This window comes from Halichondria panicea, chromosome 4, assembly GCF_963675165.1.
Source record: "Halichondria panicea chromosome 4, odHalPani1.1, whole genome shotgun sequence".
Taxonomy (NCBI): Eukaryota; Metazoa; Porifera; class Demospongiae; order Suberitida; family Halichondriidae; genus Halichondria; species Halichondria panicea.
This window is the reverse complement of record NC_087380.1, coordinates 5,586,918-5,600,989: the sequence shown is the minus strand read 5'-3', so window position 1 is coordinate 5,600,989 and position 14,072 is coordinate 5,586,918. Positions and strand designations below refer to the sequence as shown.

The 14,072-nt window shown below is 40.7% G+C and overlaps 2 protein-coding genes and 1 long non-coding RNA gene across 8 annotated transcripts in view; 1 reads left to right on the top strand and 2 right to left on the bottom strand.

Annotated features, from left to right (window-relative positions):
* Window positions 1-13: 13 nt before the first annotated feature.
* Window positions 14-2,650, bottom strand: LOC135334503 (DNA excision repair protein ERCC-8-like). The gene is made up of 7 exons (XM_064529720.1): window positions 2,478-2,650; window positions 1,967-2,283; window positions 1,462-1,698; window positions 1,148-1,272; window positions 759-965; window positions 603-671; window positions 14-244 (listed from the first exon to the last, which is right to left on the bottom strand). Exons 1-7 carry the CDS (start codon window positions 2,648-2,650, stop codon window positions 176-178), a joined length of 1,197 nt encoding a protein of 398 aa, XP_064385790.1. The 3' UTR covers window positions 14-175.
* A 76-nt stretch (window positions 2,651-2,726) lies between these two features.
* The window catches only part of LOC135334482 (WD repeat-containing protein 36-like), a 141,585-nt gene continuing 130,239 nt past the window's right edge, over window positions 2,727-14,072 (top strand). The window contains exons 1-13 of one of the 5 annotated variants that reach the window (XR_010394304.1): window positions 2,727-2,930; window positions 3,021-3,048; window positions 3,187-3,402; window positions 3,563-3,883; window positions 4,111-4,279; window positions 4,483-4,616; window positions 4,817-4,885; window positions 4,943-5,023; window positions 5,257-5,399; window positions 5,892-6,179; window positions 6,392-7,193; window positions 8,168-8,282; window positions 8,460-8,542. Coding sequence is in view for 4 of the 5 variants with exons in the window: in XM_064529676.1 (XP_064385746.1) it covers window positions 2,727-2,930; window positions 3,021-3,048; window positions 3,187-3,402; window positions 3,563-3,883; window positions 4,111-4,279; window positions 4,483-4,616; window positions 4,817-4,885; window positions 4,943-5,023; window positions 5,257-5,399; window positions 5,892-6,179; window positions 6,392-7,193; window positions 7,329-7,447 (2,574 nt within the window). In the remaining variant the exon portion in view is untranslated. Of the gene's footprint in view, window positions 2,931-3,020; window positions 3,049-3,186; window positions 3,403-3,562; window positions 3,884-4,110; window positions 4,280-4,482; window positions 4,617-4,816; window positions 4,886-4,942; window positions 5,024-5,256; window positions 5,400-5,891; window positions 6,180-6,391; window positions 7,194-7,328; window positions 7,726-8,167; window positions 8,283-8,459; window positions 8,543-12,059; window positions 12,143-14,072 lie in introns of those variants that run through there. The other 4 variants (XM_064529675.1, XM_064529676.1, XM_064529677.1 and 1 more) reach the window with 4 other exon arrangements.
* On the bottom strand, window positions 9,231-12,816 carry LOC135334517 (uncharacterized). Of its 2 annotated transcripts, XR_010394309.1 has the most exons (4): window positions 11,668-12,816; window positions 10,597-11,570; window positions 9,981-10,527; window positions 9,232-9,899 (listed from the first exon to the last, which is right to left on the bottom strand). It is a non-coding gene; the product is annotated as an uncharacterized LOC135334517 (long non-coding RNA). The 2 variants fall into 2 exon arrangements; XR_010394308.1 differs by having other exon boundaries at window positions 9,231-9,899; window positions 9,981-11,570.

Here is a 14,072-nt window from a genome sequence, read left to right as displayed (position 1 = left end):
TAATTTCTTACTTGAGGAGGAAATCAATTGTTTATGACTGCACAGTCTGGAAATAAATACAGCACAAAATACTAATCAAAACACAACAAAATAAGTTCAGTTTATAAATGTTCTCCAGGTGACAGATGGCTCCCAATTCACAACAGATTTGATGTAATAGCGACAAAAGCAATGATTATCTTTCCTCATCACTGCTCCAATCGTCTTGATACACAGATAGGCCTCTACCACTGGCTGAGCGGGTCTGTGTAGGTGATACATACTGATGAAAGATTAAAATGGCTATCACTATCAGGGTTTCATCTAGTGGGGGGGGGGGCAGGGGTGAACCTCCCCCCCAAATGTTGTAGAATAATGACATCATTACATTAGTACTGTCCGTGATGTGCAATATGTAACTAGCTCTATGATGCACAAATGTGGGAGTGGCCAAATATTTGCGACATGCTTACGCGTGCCCAAACCTTCCCGCCAAACTTGTAATCCTAGATGAAACCCTGGATGCTAAAACGAGGTGACAGTCAAAAAGTGAATAGCTTGTGAACGTGCAGTTTAGACCAATTGTTAGTAGGAAATCATTACTCTTGTATCTACTAGCATACCTCAGTCACTTTTGGAGGAGGGGGTTCCCAGGTCAAAATGTTCCCATCACCTCCACCAGAAAACAACTCCTGCAAAACATAATAATGATAAAAGCATTGAAGAATAATTTTAATGGCTAATAAAAATAGAAGTTCTTGGCCCGTTGGTATCCTTACCTGCTCAAAAGGGTGAGTCATTACACAGTTGACAGTGCCAAAGTGTCCTTGCAAGCTCTTGATTTTCTTGCCCGTGAGCATCTCTATGAGCAGAATGCTCCCACTGGAAGGGAGACACACAACCGGGTGGAGGGTGGATGTGTGGGAGGATACTGCAAACTGTACACTCGTGTGAGTGTCATAGTTGGTCAAATGACCGTAGTTTATCTGTGAGGTGGATCAATATTAATCTTTGTTGATCTTTACCGAATATAAATAATCAAGCGCGTGTAAACCATACACGCACCATTACTAGAGTGACTCTCTATTGGCGGAGAGCTTTCTATGGAGTACGAGAATACAACTATACTACAGCACACACAATGGAGATAGCGTTCCATTATACTCACCAGTGTATTTTTCCCATAGAAGGCATCCCATAGTTTCAGCTTATTGTCTGTTGCAAATGACAGTAGGTAGAGCCCATCAGAGCTGAAGCAAAGTCCATTCACATGACCACTGTGAGCAGTTTCAACTGGAGGGGATTATCATGTCAAGCATCGATCTAACAATAATTATGGTAAAGGGTCATTCCAACAAAAAGTGATAATTAAGACAATCAATACTAACTACATGTAAGTACAGGGCACAATGTATAGTATGCTAACACGCCCTATCTTTGATAATGATTCAAGAGACACTATCTTCACACACACTCTCTCACCTGATGCACTGTTTGAGCTCCCACTGCCATTGTGCATGTCTAAGCTCATGAGTGGACCAGCGGCCTTACGGATATCCCACAAGAGCACTCTGTTGTCTTGACTCCCGCTGGCCAGAGTGAAGTCGTTGTGGGGAGACCAGGCGAGGGACATCACAGGGAGGTTATGAGATCGGAGGATGTGCGTGGACGAGCCGGAGTGGATGTCACATAGCGTGATCTCACACTCTTTGCCTCCAACTGTGCTGGGAGAGAGGAAATGGAAGCACATGTGTCAAGTGGTGTTTATAGTTATAACATACATTGTCAAGTGTGTAAGATATCATGACAGATTACGGTTTCAGTATTCTAAGGTAAGCACCGCCACTCCAGATGTGTACATGAACATAGTTGTATTAAGATGTATCTACACGAGTCTACTCCCAAGAATATGCACGTACATTATATTCAAAAGCATATATTATTTTGTACAAAGCTTAAAAAGTACTTGATAAACACCACCCTGTACCTGCGATGAGACAGTGGGACTGTGCTGCAGCCATAACGTGTGTGTACACTGGCTTGGTGAACTTGAAACTTTCCACAGGACACATCTCATTCGTGTCCCATACTTTAACAGTCCTGTCAGCAGAACTCGTCACAAACATGCCCGTGTCGTGAGGGTACCACTGGATGGAGCAAATGGCATACGAGGTGTTTTGTTCAGAGTTTGAGATTGGGCTGAATGTGTTTGAGACGATGGGATATTGGTGGGTGGAGCCAGGGGGACAGAGGGTGTCATGTAGCAATATGGTTCCTGTTGTATCAGAGCCGCCAGACAGAATACTGGAAGGAAGGAAATAGGAACACGTAATACTATAATTATAGTGTATAAATTTACAAGTGTTCTTGCTTCATTGCTTGTAATAATAAAATGAATTGCCTGAAAGTTGCCTGGTGTATGGTGGCCTTGTGCATACACACGCACCTCTACCTACAGTACGGATCTACTGGCATAACTGATGGGCAAATGAACTCACTATCTTCCAGACTGTCTATCAATGTCCATAGAAGTTACTCCATTTTTGTGTCCTTTGACAAACTCTCTTCTGCTACTAAGCTCTATATCAACAAATCTCTGACTGCCATACACCCTGGGGAGCAGCCATGGCGGATCCAACCCTACCTCTCTGTCATTGAGAAGTTGTAACATCACTTTCAGAAAGAAAGCACCTAAAACTCCAAATAAAGCACACTAAGCTAAGGGTTCAAGTCAAAGTTCGGACCTCATGTTCTTCTTTCTAGCCTCTAAACCCATGTGGCAACAAAAAAAGCCACGTGGAGTTACGAAAGAAATGTCTTCATCAAGCCAGGTTTTCTCTCCATTTCGTGCCATAGGGTTCTGCTGTAATCATCTTCCACTGGTGTCATCGAGCCTAGGGGCAGAAACCTTTGTGGTTACATCAGTTGGAAGAGCTTTCCACGTTTACACAGTGAGATCTCATTCTGTGTGTAACCTTTTTGTGCGCACATTTACTGTTTTTCATGCATGTTTTTACATCAGTACTTATTATTTTCTATAGTGTGACAAGCTACGGTTGGTGTTTGTAGGTGAGTTGTGCAGCTGTACATATGTGTTACAGTGTACGTGTATAGACTATGTCACCATAGGTAAAAAGCAGTCGTTAATAATAGTAGTGTATGGTTCTTAAAATAGACTGAATAATAAATGGTTTTATATCCTCTCAGGTACTCAGCAACCTGACCAGTTGCAGTGTCTAGCAATCCAGGGGAAAATAGTGTATGCCTCCTACCAGAATGTGGTCAAAGCTTTCAAGAGGGGTCAAGAGGTCAACACTTACCTTGGTCACGAGGGGGAGGTCCAGTTCATTCTACCGTTTGGAGAGCATCTCATCTCCATTGACGACAGCAATGTGATGAGAATCTGGCACAGTGTCAGCAAAGGTGTGAGTGATAGCGTACAACAACACACAACACCAATATTAATAATTGAAATATTTACTGCCTCTGTGTTTCGAAAGTGTATTGTACTTTTGGTAACTGCTCTGTATTGAATAATTATTATTATGACACATGCCTTATGCTTCCATATCATTTATTTCAGAGTTGTATGGGGAGATGCACTTTGACGTTTGCTCCTTCACCATTTTAAGTGCCCTTCATCCGAGCACCTACCTCAACAAACTTCTGTTAGGCAGCCAGCAGGGACAGCTGCAGTTGTGGAACATTCGAACCAGCAAACTGGTGTACACATTTAAGGGCTGGGGATCTGCGGTACAAATATTGGCACAATCCCCCGCTGTGGATGTTGTGGGGGTTGGTCTGGAGAGTGGGGGTATTGTGATGCACAACCTCAAGTATGACCAGACAGTGATGAGGTTCCATCAGGAGTGGGGTCCAGTCACTGCAATGAGCTTCAGAACGGGTGAGTTTCTTTCGTCGTTCTGCGCGGAACTTACATTAGGATAGTGACTAAGACGCGATCAATACACAACCCATGATGATACATGTATATATGTAGATTACATTGTACATGTAGTGATACCAATACTTGTCTACAGACTAAACCAACGACAGTCCATGTATATACTTCCTGTTATACACAGCACTTCAAATACATTGATTGATTTGTATCCCTCCCATACCACCCAGACGGCACCAACACAGTAGCCACTGGTAGCTCTATTGGGCACATAGCAGTGTGGGACTTGGACAAGAAGAGACTGTCCACCATCCTCAGGAACTCACACAATGGCTCCGTGTCGGGGCTACAGTTCTTGCAGTCCCAGCCGGTAATGGTCACCTCAGGTCCAGACAACTCGTGAGTGCAGTACAATATAACAAAGTGTAAATTCTCTTTTTAAAATTAAATCTCTAGGTATTCCTACATGTGAAATCATTTTGAGCAGATTAAATTAAGCCCTCTGTATGCTATACAGCTGTAATTTACATGCAATACATCAACGATTCGTTGGCGTTGTGAAAGGTTATGGCATCGTAATTAGCGCTGTATCTGTCTGTCAGGTTGAAGATGTGGATATTTGACCAATCAGATGGCAGTGCTCGCCTGTTACGATCTCGATGTGGCCATAGTGCCCCACCCACTAAGATACGGTTCACTTCCACCGGAGGAGATGCTGTCAAGATACTCAGTGGAGGTAGGTCCAAGTGATCATAGCAACTATAATCATGTATAGGCACAATCGGAAAATAGGCTGTGATACTTGTTGAGTTTTGATATTGTAAGTTAAACAATTTGATATACAGAGTCTTACAGAATTGTCCCGTGTTTTTTTATCATTGTGTTAGTATACCATACATTTTCTGCACCAAAGAATTTTTTATACCCCTACTCCAGGTTTGGACAATGCCCTCCGAGTGTTTGGAGTGCACAAGGACGTGGCAATGAACATGGAGCTGTCACAAGGTGGGCGTGGCACCTGTGTGTAGTGCTACAAACTGAAGATTTTTTATTTGTTTGTAGGTTCTCTGTTAAAGAGGTCGAAAGTGAGAGGGGTCAAAGTGGAAACTCTGAAGCTCCCAGCTGTGGCTGATTTTGCAGCAGGTTAGTAATATTCATTGGGAAATATGAAGTTCAAATGCTATCCTCCCCCGTGTGTGTGGGACGAGTTACTCTTATTCATATTAACTGTAATATAATAGTCTGCCTTAATGAATGCATTTAATTTTGTATTCCTGATCTGACTGAGTATAGCGCTGTTCTACAGCTCAGTGAGGGACATTTATAATCATCAGATTTTCGTCATAATTATTCTGAGTGCTCTTGTTTTTCCTCAGAATCTGTTCGTGCTGATGAATGGGATGGAGTGGTGACGTGTCATGCTGGTCACGGTTCCATTCAGACCTGGAACCTAAACAAGTACACCATTGGCCAGCACACCCTCTCCTCCAAGCATGCTGACCTGGGAGCCAAACCCAAGGTGAGAGATACGTAAAACTAGACTCAAGAGTTTTATTACTATAATTATAGCATGACAACTGTATGCATAATTCAATATTCGGAAGTTACTGTATTACCGTACGTTGGTATGAACCAGTTTGCATTGTACGGTTATGATAAATGCACCTGGTGCCTCAGTAATAGTGCTAAGGTTATTAATTACATGTAATTGCAACCTACATATCACGCAGCGCGTATGCATCCTTCATGAATATGTTTAGCTATTCCAGGACCGGAGTATAAGCGTCATTTGTTTTTCTAGAATATCAGTGTATAGAGTTGTAGTAGAAGAATATGGCATTGATTTTTGCATTCATTCTTTTGGTTATTGGCCAAAGCTTCTTGGTGAGTTTTAGTTGCGAATCAGTCTTTCTATAATTACTCAGTGCTCTAAATTAGTATGCATGCATGCATGTCTACATTTGTATACATTTACACATGTACAGTCAGTTATGTATGTGTGATTTTATAGGTGAGTGGAAGTTTTAATGTGACTATTGATTTGATGGCATATAGAAATCCTAGCCATCAACTTTGCAATGGAGTCTTATGCAATGGACCTAAAAACAGCTGTAACAACAAATTTCAGTTTTGCTTGCATTCTCTTAGTACCGAATCTCCCCCAACTACATCTGCATGTGGGATTGTGTCACGAACAAGTGATGGTGCTATTAGAAACGATCAATTTTCTTTTTCCTCTGATGTGCTTGCTGACTTGAATCTTCTTAACCCCATCACATTCGACAATATTGTATCATCGGTGAGTGATTTGTATGTACATCAAATGTAAGACAGTATTTATTGCCTGAGTTTGCATTATATACTCCATCATACTAGCTGTATAATTATAGTGATCACTTCGAGAAAGTTTGATACTCAATATTGTACTATAATTAATGGCTAGATGCATGGGCTCTCATTTGATTTCGTATTCCAGCATGTCCAAGTATATGCATGTTTTTATGTGTGTAGGTCCCTCTAATGCTGAGTGTAGAGATCATCAATGTCAGCAGCAACACTGCAGAAAAATACAAAGAAATCGATACTATTAATATTGACTTCCCGAGAACCCTGATAGTAAATGCCACCGTTCCTGTTAAATCGTACTCCAGTACCGACTGTGGCAAAGCTACCATTGACTTGAAGTATAGGATCACTAATAACTGCCCACAGAATATGTTTGGATTTGAATGTGGTTCTACCTGCATACCAAACCCAGACCGGTATTTTTGTAATTATCTTGGTCAGAGGGTTTGTTTAGGAAATTTCGCAGGCCCATTTTGTTCAGTATGCTCACCTTATTATTACCCTATGAATGATTGTACAAAGCTGTGCACTTCTCGAGATGATACCAGGGGGCATTATGATTGTAATACCGATGGTTCACGCACATGCAAGAAAAACTTTGATGGTCCTGATTGTCTTGCCTGTAAGAAAGGTTTTTATGGTAACGACTGCACGAAAACCTGCAATCCTTCTTTGGATAAATATACTTGCTCAAGGAATGGTGAAATAATTTGCAATGGACATTTTCGGCTTCCTGACTGTGTCGAATGCCAAAAAAACTACTATGGACCAACTTGCTCTGTTCATTGCTCTCCCCGAAATGGCCAGTATGACTGTATTCCTGACCCCCCCTACTTCGTCTGTCTAGGAAATTATGCTGGTCCTGAGTGCTCAGAGTGTCGACGAAATCACTACACACCACTTTCAGGATGTATCCACTACTGTAAGGATGATGAAACTACCTATTGCGATGAAAATGGAATAGAAGGTATTACCCAAGAAACAGCTATTTAGTAGCGTTGTAGATTCCTGGGTGAAGCATGATTACATGACAGTATATATGCTAACAAGTCATTGAAAATATATATCTGGCTTTATTGTGGTTTGTCTTACACACATACAGTTGCAAGATCTAGTGAGTGTGATTTTGGACCCTGGCAGTGTGCTGCTTATGGTGGTGTATTCTTCATAATGCTAGCTGTTATGGTTTCTTGTTTATATTACCTTGGACAAAGTGCGTAGATTAGAATTTGGCAAGCCCTATATAATTATATATTTCTAGCTATATATAGATTAGTAATATAGTCAAGATTTGCAGTTTGTTTTGTTATTCACATTAGTAAAACCAGTAAGTTTTACATAGGATTGGCAGCAATATTTAGTAGCAATATTTCACATAATTATTTTGACTCTTAGCTGTTCAAACTGTATAGTGTGTGAAACTGTATGTTGTGTGTGTGGTGTAGACCGCTACAGCTGCTCAGTGATAAATGAAGTGCAAGTAATTAAAATTTTCTATAGGTTTTTAGTCATGTTTTAATTCGTAGATTTGCAAAATAATGCTTCTTTATTGAGTTAGGGCTACTTGAAAGGCTATTGCCTTCAGACTCGTGTGCAGCAACATCTTAACTAGGCTATTCTACTTTAGTGGTTAGCTCTGCACTAGCTATTGGTATGTACGTAGCTCAATCCACACTATTTTGTGAGCTTGCAGTTATAAAACTTTGAACTTTTAGCATATTTTTTAGCCCCAAGCATTGGTCGACCATTTCCTACTTAGTAATGTAGTATTATTGCAATTTAAAGTTTACTGAAAAAAAGGGGAATCCGACGAAAAAATGTAAAAAGTTGCTAAGACTGGCCGGGGGAAACATCAAAACGTGTAGTAATAAGAAATCCGCGTAGCATAACTCCAACCCGTTACAACGTCATGAACATGTAGAACTGTTATTTTTCATGTAGTGTGTGACGATCACCAGTTGTGGTAACTTTGCTGTGGCTGGAATGAGCACTGGCCACATTGAACTGTTCAACATGCAGTCCGGGCTACACAGAGGAGAGTTGGGCTGGCCCAGAGGTGAGTGTGGTATCTTGCAGTCACTGTCAGAATTTCTGTTGCATATAAGTTACGCTGCGAATGCACATTTCGCAAAAACTATTTTAAAATTATATGCGTGCTCAAAGCTCGCTATATTTATGCTTTGCAAATGTTCTTTGCCTGCATGTGATGTAATCCTCTCCCACATGCACTCAGGCCACAGTGGACCCGTTAGAGGTGTTGCCGTGGACTCCCTCAACATGGAGGTGTTCTCAGGCTCCGGTGATGGAACCATCAAGGTATGTATGTATGTATCAGTTATACATTTATCTAGCACAATTCATCAATAAGGCATCGTAAATAGTTTTATTAATAATGTACCGTTAAATGCTTGAAATGTATGCGTGATACAAGCTAATGCTATTTATGCGAGTGCCTATCATAATGAAAGCACCGCGAGTGCTGATGCCTCGGTGGAGGTGTCAAGCTACATAACAAAGCTACTAGCCTATTAGCATGATGACCATTGTTGTATTGCAATGCAGGCAGAATCCAGAAACTCAAAGACTGGGTAATGATCGACAATGATTATTGTTAAAAAGGATAGATGCCAAAAGTCCAAGTCTAAAATTGCATCAGCAGAGCCTTGCAACTCTCTTCTCACTCTTGCAGCTACCAATAGCTAGCGTTGTAGTGCACAGCTAACTACTAAGTAGAGTAGCAACACTCCATGGACAAGTTTTTCTACGCACTTTTCTGAAAAGGCTGCAATGGCATTCCAAGTAAGCAAAACTTAGGCATAACTCAAGAACGAAGCATTATTTTACAAATCCACAAATTAAAATCCATGGCTATATAGAAACTCTTACTTGCACTTCATTGATCCTTGAGCAACTGTAGCAATCTACACACACACACACACAGACACACCACCGTATACCTCGCTTGCGCATGCACACCGAGGCATAATTATCGCATAAATTTGTGTCGCACAACTATAGTCCTTTATTCGAGGCCTGTACAATCCCCATTAAAATCGCTGTGTTTAATCGAAGCAATAGCACAATTTAAGCTCTCATATAATTATTTCTAGCACTACAGTATATATCACGTATACATTATTATTAAACACACCAGCTATTGCTGTATTTCCTTCATTCATATTATTGTGTCCATACTGAAAGTAATTCTTTATTCACACTGTACTCTACATCGATAGCGATTGACAATGTGCGACGTTTTATACACGGTACATGCATATAATTTTCTGCCTATTGCACTACAAGCTTTGTTCTCTACATATCCTACATGTGTATCCATCTCTTGTTTGTTCGGGCACTCTTCTAATACAAGGGACGTGGCCAGCACCCCCACAAATATGACACGAAGCATGTACTGTTCCCATTATTCCGTTGCATTCTTTGCAAGTCCGGCAATAATCGCATTTCTTATAAAAGATGACGATGATGCATTTCTTATAAAAGATGACGATGATGCATTTCTTATAAAAGACGACTTGTCTTCTCTTCACAACTGGCGTTTATTTTTATTGGACATTTAGTGTTTGTACATTGGTACCATATATTCTTCGGACTTGCCAGTTGATTACAGATGCGACATACGGCTTTGGGTGGGCTGTTTTTCTTCTGATTAGCACTGTAAGGGTAAATTGTAAATCGTAATAAAAGAAACTGTTATATATATATATATTTCTTACTTCACAATAATTTGTTTCACCTGTCATTTGGGAACTGGAGGCGTCTGCAGCTCCTCCGTTTGCTAATAGTGGGTTTTCTTATCTCTGCTCAGGAATCTGCTCTGTAACCACTTGTGCCGTGGCTGGCAGGGCGTAGTCATAGTGACCACTGTCTGTGTCATCATGTATTAGCTGAATAACAGTCTAGGTGGATTCGATACCATAAAACTTATCGTCTTGTTCAGGATTTGCAATGATAACTTGTATTCGAATATTTAGTGTCCGTGCCATTGCCTCGGGCAAAATCTTTTCAATATCAGACGAGAAGTGACCATCCAGGCCAATAAATAATTATTTACGATCTCATAATATTCCTCCATTGTAGTCATTCCTGATCTTGGATAGTATAAACCTTGCAATCCCATTAGGTGTTCAACAAGCCTCTCTCTCAGCTGGATGGGTGTGTTCTTGTTTGTTAGTGCTCCACTGACGGCATTGAAGAAGCTGTTTCCATCACGACTAACCTCCCTCCTCTGCAAATTCTTTTCTCTAAATTTGTCTTTTAAACTCTTTAATTGGAGCTGGCACCTGTATAAATTATAATTTCCTAGCTGTGTAGTCTTACCATTTCTATTAATTTCTGTTTGTAACACGCACCTTTTTGACAAACAGCTGTAAGCCCTCAGGCAGTTTCTCATCGTTAGGATCCAGGGTGACGTATGGAGTGCCTTGCTTGAAGTAGAAAATATCAACATAGTCCCCCTCCAGTTGCTAATGTTCGTTTTGTCAATTTTAGATTCTTTAAACCATGTTGTCGCGACTACTATCTTACAACGTCTTTTCTTCTGGAGCAGCAGAGAGAATGCCTGTGATAATTTCACTATGTGGATGATTTTAGCCTCTGTGATCGCCGTGACTGATATGTGCATGGAAGCTCGAGTAAACATTTCTGAACTCAGCTGTTGATGGTTTGGATTTGAGGTGATCGAGATTATATTTGCTTCCATGATGAGGCACTTGGAATACTCCTACCGATTTATCCTTTATGCCTAGTTTCTCATCGATGACATAACCGTATGAGTCTCCGCTCAACACCACATCGTAATCCTACTTGCTCTCCGGTATCCTTACAGTTGTCAGAATACTTGTTTTATTTAGCTGTTTTGGTTTAAATCCTTCTTCTTTGTTCGTGTCTATTTCTATTGACAAACCTATTGGCAGTGTTTTAATGTTTGTGTGTCGTCTACCATTCTCACCCTCTCCAGTTAACGGGAACCAATGCCTAACTTGATCTCTTTCACCCGACAGGAACACTCACCTAATTGCGTGTCTTATGGACCACCAGAATACCCAACTTTCAAACAGCTTGCCAGAGTTGTTGTAATGGGAGCCGTGATAGTGAAGTCTTGTAGCAGTCAGTTAATGCCACCGTAATGATCTAGATTGGGGTGTGTGATGATAATGGAGTCCATTGTAACTTGTTTACGAGTTCAATCTTTTACCCTACTACCACATTTGGTTCTCTTCAAAGCATCCACGAGCCCTGAGAGTGTCTTGGAGATTCTGGTAGTATTGTGTGTTCTGTGTTCTTTGTCCCTGGCCACCATCCGTAAGGTGTTTCTCACTCTGGCCTGGAACAACAAATACTTGGTAATGTCATGTCTGTGATGCTTTGACGTCAGAACAGTTTTTTTTTTTTTTTTTTTAACGCCACTTCTAATCACTTACCATTTTGACTCTGTATCTCCAGTAGTATTGCATCTCCTTGTCCCACATTGATAGGATGGACCAGCACTTGGGGGCTTCCTTTCAGTAGCTGTCTTTCAGTATGAGCCTCTCTGCCAGAACTTGTATTGGTTGCTCTTGGAATCTTTGACTTCGAATTACTTAATTGTTTTCAAGTTGCTAGTTGTCTTATTATTACTGCTTGTTTCTATTCTATCCATGCTAATGTTGTCCGTAAATAACTAGAACTAACCCATGAAGCTACCTTGGTAACCACAAATCCTTCATGAATATTGTTCTGTTCTACTTTGTTTCTTAATCGATTTTTTTGAATCTCTTTATTCTCAACAACCACGCCTATTCATGCCGTATGTGTCTTTTTTCATCGTCCTCAGGTATGGTCATTTTATGACAAGACCCTGCAGTGCAGCGTGGACATTGGATCCCCTGTGGCTAGTATGGGCTACCATAGAGACAGGTATAAACACACGAAATATCGGTCCGACTGGTGTATCAGTTTGAAAACTATAAGGGTAAAACTCTATATCCATACCCTAAAACCAAAACAAACCCTTTTGTATTACTTCCCACGTTAGTGAAACCTAGCTGTAGTTTTGGACAGGCTAACAGTGGCTTCAATAATAAGGTGGCCTAGTACAAACTGATTGATTGTCTGACAGACACATAATTATTATGCCTCGGTGCGCATGCGCAAGCGAGGTATATGGTAGTGTGTGTGTGTGTGTGTGTGTGTGTGTGTGTGTGTGTGTGTGTGTGTGTGTGTGTGTGTGTGTGTGTGTGTGTGTGTGTGTGTGTGTGTGTGTGTGTGTGTGTGTGTGTGTGTGTGTGTGTGTGTGTGTGTGTGTGTGTGTGTGTGTGTGTGTGTGTGTGTGTGTGTGTGTGTGTGGCTTCTAGTCATGTTTTCTTGGATTTAATTCGTGGATTTGCAAAATAATGCTTCGTTCTCGAGTTTTGCTTACTTGGAATGCCATTGCAGCCTTTTCAGAAGAGCACGTTGCCAAACTTGTTTACCGAGTGTTGCTACTCTACTTAGTAGTTAGCTCTGCACTAGAACGCTAGCTATTGGTAGCTGCATGAGTGAGAAGAGAGCTGCAAGGCTGCTGATAGCAGCCATTAATTTTAGACTTGAGCTTTTGGCATCAATCGTTTTTAACAAAAATCATGGTCGATCATTACCCACTCTTTGAGTTTGCAAATTTGATCGTCATGTGTATAAAACAAAGCTATTAGTAGCTTTATTGTTATGTAGCTTTGGCATCTCCACCGAGGAGGCATCAGCACCTGCGGTGCTTTCATTACTATAAGGAGGCTCAGATTTCATTAACCTGGCTGTGTTTTAGAGGCTCTTAATAGAAAAATACACATTCCCTGTTGTTTTGTACCATTGGAGTTTGACTAGTGTGTTGATCCTAGGTCATAATAGGTAAAAGCCTGGAATTTTGATTGCTTTTTGAACGCCCACTAACTACTTCTTGTATAGCTTCCGCAATATGAAGTCATTGTAAAATCAATGCGTTTTTTCAGCCTCTGCATTCTGCAATACATGCGTTATTATTCTAAAGAAACGAAGTGTGTGAAATATTGAAATAAGAGCTACACAATTGTTTTTGTCCCAGAGAGTGTTTGTCAACTGTCTGTGAGCTAGCTGGTCTTGAAGATACCTACTATATACGTGCTTGCAAAAACACATTGATTTTACAATGGCTTCAATGTAAAAGGGTGTGCCAGCTCAGCATACAGGAAGTAGTTAGTGGGCGTTCAAAAAGCAATCAAAACGAATAGCAAAATGTGTGAAAACACAACTGCACTGTCAATCCTATGTACAACCTACTGGTTGCACTAATTATGCCTCAGTGTTCGCATGCGCAGGCGAGGTATACAGTAATGTGTCTGTGTATGAAACTGATAAATGAAGGGCAAGTCGTGCAGACTTCTTTCTACTAGTTCTTGGATTGTAATTAGTGGATTTACAAAATCATGCTTCGTTGAATGGCTAGTTTTGCTTACTTAGAAGGCTGTTGCAGACTCTTTAGACTCTTCTGTAGCCAAATCTGTTGATATAACTTAGCTAGCTCTGCACTAGAACACTAGCTATTGGTAGCTGCAAGAATGAGAAAAAAGCCACAGCCATTAATAATTAATGAACTTCGAGCTTTCAACAGCAATATCGATTATTTTAATTCCCACTCTTTCACCATTTTGTACTCTGTATGCATGTCATCTGTGTAAATGCAGAGGCTGTACATGTGTGTATTTAATAGTCTGCTGGTACTGTAGCTTCATTAATCGCCATAAGCTTTGGCTCCTCCACCGATGCATCAGCACGGTGTTTTAAATTAGTATATCAGTATAATTTTTTGTTGCTTGTATCTACACACAACCTAACG

Coding starts and splice junctions, on each gene's coding strand:
- LOC135334503 (XM_064529720.1), bottom strand. CDS start 2,650: ATGTTACAACTTCTCAATGACAGAGAGGTAGGGTTGGATCCGCCATGG. Junction 966..1,147: donor TCTATGGGAAAAATACACTG/GTGAGTATAATG, acceptor TCCACCTCACAG/ATAAACTACGGTCATTTGAC. Junction 672..758: donor TGACTCACCCTTTTGAGCAG/GTAAGGATACCA, acceptor TATGTTTTGCAG/GAGTTGTTTTCTGGTGGAGG.